Source organism: Lipotes vexillifer, unplaced genomic scaffold, assembly GCF_000442215.2.
Source record: "Lipotes vexillifer unplaced genomic scaffold, Lipotes_vexillifer_v1.1 scaffold584, whole genome shotgun sequence".
In the NCBI taxonomy this organism is placed as follows: Eukaryota; Metazoa; Chordata; class Mammalia; order Artiodactyla; family Lipotidae; genus Lipotes; species Lipotes vexillifer.
In genome coordinates, this window is record NW_006783036.1 from 4,256,919 (window position 1) to 4,265,351 (window position 8,433).

An 8,433-nucleotide genomic window follows, 5' to 3' on the forward strand; every position below is an offset into this window, starting at 1 on the left:
CTATTCATTCTTTAAAAACATTCTTTTTTCTGTTCATGGAACTATTCAAAAGGTTAAAAAGGTACATAAATAAGTCCCTGTCTCTTAGCTATTCAGTTTCTAAGTTACCAAAGCTATAGCCACTCTCAGTCGTTTGAGAGGCAAAGCAAAGAGACTCAAAACATTTACAGTCAAAAAGAAATGACTAAGGAACTAAACTAAACGTAAAGGCTGGGAGCACTCTACAGGCCCAGAAAACAGGTTCATAAGTGGAGCTTCACATGCCCTCCATGCTCCCACCAAACTGGTTTGCTTGCAATGTTATTCAATGTCTGATAAAAGGTATGTGAATAAACACAACGCTCCTTCCCTTCTTGCCCACCTCTCATCCCCCATCTGGGCTTTCCAAAGCCCAGATCAAGATCTCTTTCCTTCAAGAGGCCTCTCATTGCTATCACTGACCCTTCTCTGGTCTCCTTACTTATTAAAGGGTAGACCGCCTATCATATATAAGGCTGAAACAAGGTAACACATTAAATGGGAACCATGGTGTCTGGAAAACAGGTGTGCAAAAACACCTTTATTCCAAAAAACAAACTAACAAAAAACCTTTATTCCACTTTGCCCTCCCTCCTGGGCCTAAGGGGAAGAGTAGGTCCTATGCTTATGGTTTTTAAAGAATGTTGAACTTTTAAAAACTATAGTAAGCCAAGTAAAGAATCACCTTCAATTAGGTTACATTTAAGTCTTTTGGCTGCTCCAAGACACTACATGAAATCTGACACTATACTAGCTGGAATCTGTGCATTGCTATCACTCAGTGTGCCCCTTATATAGAAAACAGTTTATTTTAGAATTCAGTCCTAAGAAGAGCTTGATTCCCTTAGAAGTTTTTCTATCTTAGAATCAGCTAACAGTAGTATAGTTTCCTTGTTTATCTTGATTGCCAGGAAGCTCATTAGGGTTGACCCTAATGCTTCCTTTTTTTCTGTGATCCTGATTTTCACCAATTTACATATTTTTTAACCTATTTCCCTATTTATTTATTTATTTGTGGGTTGGCTAGATTTTGTTTCTCCACACCTTCCATCTTAGGCCATTAACTTTGGTCTGGCCATTCTAGGTAACTTTTGACCAAAATGACATTATATACTCACCACCGCCATCAAGCCAAACCTTCACCGAAATGGGGGAGAGCTAATACTTGAGATTCATTGCTAAGCAACAGACAAAAATCAGACATAGGCTGTTTCCACTTTTCCCCACTAACAGAGACCTTAGGAAGGGATACTATCATTTACTGAGTACCTGTTTCATGCCAGCAACTGTCACATTCCTCAATTCAAACAAAACCTTTATGGTATTAACCTCAAGTTTTTGGTTGAAGAAATCAAGCCTCAGAAATGCCAAGTAGTGGGACTTCCCTGGTGGTCCAGTGGTTAAGACTCCACGCTTCCAATGCAGGGGGTGCGGGTTCAACCTTTGGTCGGGGAACTAAGATCCCACATGCTGCATGGCGTGGCCGGGGGCGGGGCGGGGTGGGGGGAGAAATGCCAAGTAGTGTATCTAAAGAGGCAAAGTGGTAGACCCAGGATTTGAATCTAGAACTGACTAAAGTCCATGCTTTTTCTAAAAAAGGAATGCTTCTCCACCCTCTCCCCACACTTACTACTCCTTTTCTGAAAGTAGTAACAGGTAAGAGTGGTATTTTGGACTCTAGGCTAGGATTCTGCCTTATAGCACAATTCCATGCACTCATTCACTGTTATTTACTGAGAATCTTCTATGTGCCTTGTACCGTTGTAAGGCTGCAGGGTTACAGCCCAGGACTTACACTCTAGAGGAAGTAGACAGACAAGCAGCAAGTTAGAAGATAAAAGCAAGACAATTTCAGACGGTGCTACAAAGAAAATAAAACAGGGTTGAGACAGAACGATGGCGAGGGGGGTGCTAATTTGAAAGGATGAAAGGGTAGGCCTCTTAGAGCTGAGACTTGAAAAACAGATGACACTAAGAAGGTGAACATCTGAGGTCAGAGCACTGGAAGCAGAGGTAAGAATAAGTGCAAAGGAACAAGTTCAAGAAACTCAAAGAAGGCCGGGAAGGCTGGAGCATAATGGGAGTATAGGGACAAGGAAGGAAGTCAGGGAGGAGGCAGGGCCACATCACGTGTGGCTGGTGGCTTATGAGAAGCCTGGATTCTACTGAATGCAATGGTATGTCTCTGGGATGATGATGATGATGATGATGATGTGTGTGTGTGTGCAGATATAAAACATAAAATTTACCATTCTGATAACCATTTTTAAATTTACAGTTCAGTGGTATCAAGTATATCCACACTGTTGTGCTTGAGGGATTTTTAGGCAAAGGAGTGAATTCACATAATTTAAGCCTTAGAATCTAATTCAGAAAGGAATAGTGTGTGTGTGATCCAGTCAGATCCCCAGAAGTAAAATCCAGCAGTTTGTATTCAATCCTTGTCAAGAATCTATAAAAAAGTAGTTAGTATAATAACCATATGTATTACTACAAATTACAAGTGAGTTATCAACAAAATAAAAAATTAAAAACCAACTCTCAATTTGGAGTCATGGCAGCAGCTTCTATTTTTGGGGGGTGCTTAAAATCTAGAAGACAAAAAGGGGAAAGAAGGGGGCAGAGTTGAGAACTGTAAAAGGAGAAAGACACTTTGGAGTGTTTTTAAGAGTGTGATACTCTGTGAGACGCTAGAAATTCTACCTGAAGTTTATGGCTCTCCTAGGAGAGGAGACAGGGTCCGGACACCACAGGACAGCCTCCAGCACAACAGTGCCCCTTTCCCTGCCCCTCAGCTCTTATATTTGAGGGGAATAACTTACACAAGAAAGAAAAGAGCCCATCACAACCATTTACATTAATGTTTATTCTTATCTGAAACCACACTGTAAGACTAAAGTAACTGAATAGTTACTATGAATTTTACTCAAGAGAGTTCCTATTTTCTCACCAGATCATGTTAAAATTGGGTAGTTTTCTTTAAGAAATTGAATGTACTGCTTCCTTTTGTCACGTAAGAATTCAGAAAGGAGTAGAATTTCTTTGCTGTAAAGGAAATGAAAAGTGCCTTTTGGGGTCCCCCTACTCAAACAAGTCATTTTACAAAGATCCCAAGGTCAGAAGTTAAGATATGCCAAGGTCAGACCTCTGGTCAGTGCCCTCTAAAGGGAAATTTGATGCTGCTACTAATAAGATTCCCAGAAACCACTGGGCTTGCTGTTACTGATAATTAATCACAAAGTTAAACAGTATGGGACCTACTAACACAAGACACCTAGGACTAGGAAATGGCTCCTCTCCTGACCTGTAAAGTCCACCATAAATAGGAAGGCACAACCTTACACAACAGAGTCGACTAACTTCCAAGACCTGCCCACATCTTCCTAATAGTCTGCTACCAGTAATGACATGAATGTTTTCTTCAACATCCAGGTAGTGTTTCTGATACCAAATTTTGAAAATACAATGTTTGTGTGCTTATCCAATAATACGATAGGACACAACTCACTGGTAAATGTTCAGATTTAAAAATTATAAAAAGTTTTCACTTTTGTTCACTCTTCCCATGGGAAGTACTGAGAGCAGTTTATAAATTGGTCACCTAGAAAGAGAAGGTCATGAAATGACAAAAGAACGCAGATCTTAGGAAATGTTCGTTCTTGATACTTGTTTTTGCTAATAACCTGTTGTGGGCCCTGAATTTCCCAGCCTTAAAACAAACTGACCAGACTTCCCTGGTGGCGCAGTGGTGTAGAATCCACCTGCCAATGCAGGGGACACAGGTTCAATCCCAGGTCAGGGAAGATCCCACATGCCGCGGAGAAACTAGGCCCGCGTGCCACAACTACTGAGCCCGCGTGCCACAACTACTGAAGCCCGAGCGCCCAGAGCCCGTGCTCCGCAACGAGAAGCCACCGCAATGAGAAGCCCGCGCTCACTGCAACTAGAGAAAGCCTGCGCGCAGCAACGAAGACCCAACGCAGCCAAAATAATTTTTTAGATAAATAAATAAAACTGATCTTACTAAAGCAGGCATCAAAACAAATAGAAAGGCTTTTTGTAAATATCAACCCAGGAGTCTGGCATACTTTAAAAAATTATTATTCATTCTCTTCCAAAAGCCTAAAATGCTAGTTGTAGGTAGGTCAGGAGCTGTGGCCTCTTCTGACACGGATTTTTCTTTTCCTACTGGGGGAGACAGCTGTTGACTGGGGGTGGTGGGGAGGGAGGGTTAATAACCGGGAGATGCAGTCTGACAGCACCAAGGCTTATCAGTAAGCCAGGCTTCCAGAGCTACCAGGTTAGGCATTGGGCTCTATGACTTAGGCTGCCCTATGTAGGTCATGGGGTTGACATGATTACTTTGGAGGGTTTCTTGGGCTTGGCTCCATGGGAATTTACATTTATGGCATCTCTCCTTAGTGTTAAAGAGCATGGTAAAAAAGGAAAAATAGTGAATGGAATGGTCAGGATTAGTAATTTTTGGCAAACCTGAACCTTCTGAATATATAAAAGTGAGAAAAAATTTAATACTTTTTGACTTTCTTTCAATTTGCTGATTCTAATGTCAATGGCTTTCTGCTCTGAGATGTTTTACTCGATCTAGCACAAAGCACTTCTATATTTGGTCTAACCGAAGACAGTTAAAATACCAACAGCCTAGAGTGAAGGTCACGAATTCTACCTACCTGAAACCTCAAGATTCGAAAGGCTTCGTAGGGTTCTCTCAAAACTAAATGTTTTAAATACTCAGCTCTTATTGTTAGCTTTCCTACTCGACCCAGTGATTTAGTTAAGTGGGTTAGTTTTCAATAAGTTCTACAAAAGAGGATGTCACTCCCAAACTATAGTGATGAACATCTAGGGGAAAAAAAATACATAATACTATGCCCTAAATCTGGCAACAATGAAATGTTCATTAATTACATGCCAGGGAAAAAAAGCAAAAACAAACATGGGCCTTAAAGCAAAGGATTAAAACTACCCAAACAGTTAAACCATGATTAAATATTAAAACATATTCAACCTTAACTAGACCTTACTTTTCTCATCTGCAAAAATAAGCAGCTCCTGCTGTTTTATCTCTACAATGGCATATTACTCAGCCGTAAAAAGGAATGAAGTACATTCTACAACTTGGGTGCAATCTTGAAAACAGACTAAGCCAGACACAAAAGGCAACATATTATATGATTCCATGCAAACGAAATGTCCAGAATAGGCAAATCCAGGGAAAAAGTGAGATTAGTGGTTGCCAAGGGCTGGGGGTTGGGGTGGGGAATAACAGTTATGGGGTTTCTTTCTGGGATGATAAAAATGTTCTGGAATTAGAGAGTGGTGGTGATTGCACAAACTGGTGAATACAGTAAAAACCACCGAACTGGGCACGTGGGAATTATGTCAATAAAAAGAAAAGAAAAAAAGCAGATCTCTAGGGACTCTTTCAGATCTATAACTACTCTACTACAGAACTACTAGATTCCCTTTCTGCTGTTCCATTCAAAAGATACCAACCATACATGCCAGACAACAATTTAAAGAAAAGGACATTACAATACCCCTAAACTGTACAACCCTGCAGCAACCACTTGCATAAAGAAAATAATGACTTTTAAGCTAACCTGATACGTACCACTTCAAGTAAAGCCTACATCACCAAGTTTTCTGAGTATGGAGAAGTGGATTAACAATTTGGTAAGATCAAATGCAGAATATATAAAATACCCTGGGCTTCCCTGGTGGCGCAGTGGTTGAGAGTCCACCTGCCGATGCAGGGGATGCGGGTTCGGGCCCCGGTCCGGGAAGATCCACATGCCGCGGAGCGGCTGGGCCCGTGAGCCATGGCCGCTGAGCCTGCGCGTCCGGAGCCTGTGCTCCGCAACCGGAGAGGCCACAACAGTAAGAGGCCCGCGTACCGCAAAAAAAAAAAAAAAATTAAAAAAATTTCAAACGATATCCCGAATTCAGCAAACTCATCAATAACCAACACCCCCTCCCTCATTCCATTCCGATTAATAATGGGAAAACATGGCTTTCAGTTCCAACATGATCACTGTGCAATCATTCTGCGCTACCAGAATGCATACAGAAGGGATCTTTTGATAACCTTTTAAGTACTCAAATATATGTTTCATTGAAACCTATAGCCCCTGCTAAACTCAAAGTACTGACAGTTCTACCAGACCCTCCGAAATCCAGAACAGCAGCGCTGTTAGCACTTGCTATTACATTTTGACAGAACCTCCGCTCCTTCGCTCAGTCCTGAGTCACAGATCCATCCAGCTTTAGTTACCTCCGCGTGGGGTAGATAGATACGATACGATACAACCAGACCAGCTTCTCTGTCCAGACTTTTCGCCTATTTCATTCGTTCCTGAGAATGTTAACAACGCTGCAATACTCAACGTTCACCGCACTTGGAGGCTCCATCCAATTGTGACAATTTATTAAGACAGCGCTGGAGTGACTATGGCGTAAAGGATTCTACCACTTAAATCTAATTATCACAGGTACTAGGTTAACTAGTTATGGTAGGATTATTCTCAGTCTATTTACTATTCCAACAATTTAACAAGATAATCTGTGGATAAAATAATAAAAGGACTTGAAAACACCAGTTACGAAGTAAAAACAAGAAGATTTATATATGCAGATAAGGCTCTTCTGCCCCAGATATTTTTTCTGGCCCTCGTTCAAAGCAGTACTAAAACAGTATAAAGACCCTTTCCAGAATCCTTCTTTTCACGGGAAAAATAAGGAGTTTTCTGTACAGTAAAAAGCATCTGGCAACTTTACTCGATTTGATCAATTTAGTGGCAAACGTTCCTAGCTGTGTGACTAACCAGCCTTCCTGCAAAGAGCCAAATACTTAAGAAAGGAAAGAAAACTCCCCCAAACGCCCAGGACTGAGAACAATCTGCAAAATCCCGCGGCCCCTCTCGCTAGGCGCCGCAGGGGGTGCAGAGGCGAGGCCCTCGCCGCAGCGCGGTGACAGGCCCGGCCGACGCCGAGCCCGCACACACGCGAGCTCGACGTGCCGCCCAAGTCCCGCCCCGCCGAGGCGGGCGAGGCGAGCGCGGCAGCGGGCAAGATCCGGCCTGCACGCGGGGCGGGCGAGAGGAGGGCCGGGAGGGCGCCCCCGCCCCCCTCGGAAGGCGCCTCCCGGGAGCAGTTGAGGCTCCGGGTAGGGGCGGGGGCGGAACCGGGGCAGCGACGCCCCCCAGAGGAAGGCCGGGGAAAGGCGGCGGCCAGGCCCGGGCGGGAGGTCGAGGCCGCGCAGCCCCGCCAACGCCCTCCCGCGCCCTCGGGCCTCGCGGGGAGACGGCCTCGCGGCCGGCCGGCCGGGGTCCGCGGACAACGGGCCCCGGGCCGGCTGTTGGCCGAGTTGCGGCCTAGCGGGCGGCGCCGCGCCTCCGCCGCCATCTTCGCCGCGCCGCCACCCGCCGCCCCCGCCGCGGCCCGCCATCTTTTGGGGCCGCCATACTTGCCCCGCGAAGAAGATGGCGGCGCCCATCACACACATAAAACATGGCTTCCCTTCAAAACAAAAACATCCCGGGGGCCGGCGCGCGCCGGCGCTCACCTGAGGACCACATGGTGACCGAGAACTCGCCCTCCAGGGTCTTGATCTGCACCTGCTTCTGCTCCCACTTCTTGTTGCCCGCGTCCGCGCCGCCCGCCGCCCCGGCCCCGCCGCCGAGGTAGCCCTTCTTGCCGCTCTTCTTGCCGCCGCCCTTCTTGACGCGGCCGCCGCCCGACGACGACGAGCCGCCGCCGCCGCTCTTGCCCGCCGCCGCCACGGTGACCAGCGTCTGCTCAATGTAGTCGTCGTCGCCGCCGGCAGGCGCGGGCACCGGGATGAGGATCTGGTCCTCGAAGCCGTCCTCGGCGCGCAGCCCGTCCGAGTCGTCGCCGCCCACCACCTCCTCGCGCGTCTGCACCAGGATCACCTCCTGGTGGTGGTGCACCTGGGTCGGGTCGTCGGTGACGAGCGGCTGCAGCGCGATCATGGGCGGGTGGTGATGGTGGTGGTGGTGGTGGTGGTGGCCGCCCGCGTGCCCGTGGCCGCCCCCGCCGCCGTGGTCGCCGCCGCCGCCGTCCTCGTCGTCGTCGTCGTCCTCCTCCTCCTCGCCCACCACCGTGGTCTCGATGGTCTCCACCGGGATGGTCTCCACCTCGATCTCGTGCAGCTCCACGATCTCGGCCGGCATCTCCGAGCCGTCCGTAGCGATGTAGAGGGTGTCGCCCGAGGCCATGACTGAGGGCTCGGCCGCCACGGCCGCGGCGGCCTCAGCTCCGGGGCTGCGGGCAGGCGGGCGAGGAGGCAGCCGGCCGTGAGGAAGGAAGGCAGAGGGAGGAAGGCGGCGGGCGGGCGGGGGGAGAGGGGGCGGGCGGCGGGGGGGAGGGGCGGGCGCG

The 8,433-nt window shown here is 47.3% G+C and overlaps 1 protein-coding gene across 1 annotated transcript in view; it reads right to left on the bottom strand.

The window, feature by feature from the left end:
- YY1 (YY1 transcription factor) overlaps positions 1 to 8,426 on the bottom strand; it is a 27,304-nt gene extending 18,878 nt beyond the window's left edge. Inside the window, exon 1 of the mRNA XM_007455639.1 lies at positions 7,601 to 8,426. Within this exon, the coding sequence (XP_007455701.1) occupies positions 7,601 to 8,273 (673 nt within the window). The 5' untranslated portion in view covers positions 8,274 to 8,426. The remainder of the gene's footprint in view (positions 1 to 7,600) is intronic.
- Between the last annotated feature and the right edge of the window lie 7 nt (positions 8,427 to 8,433).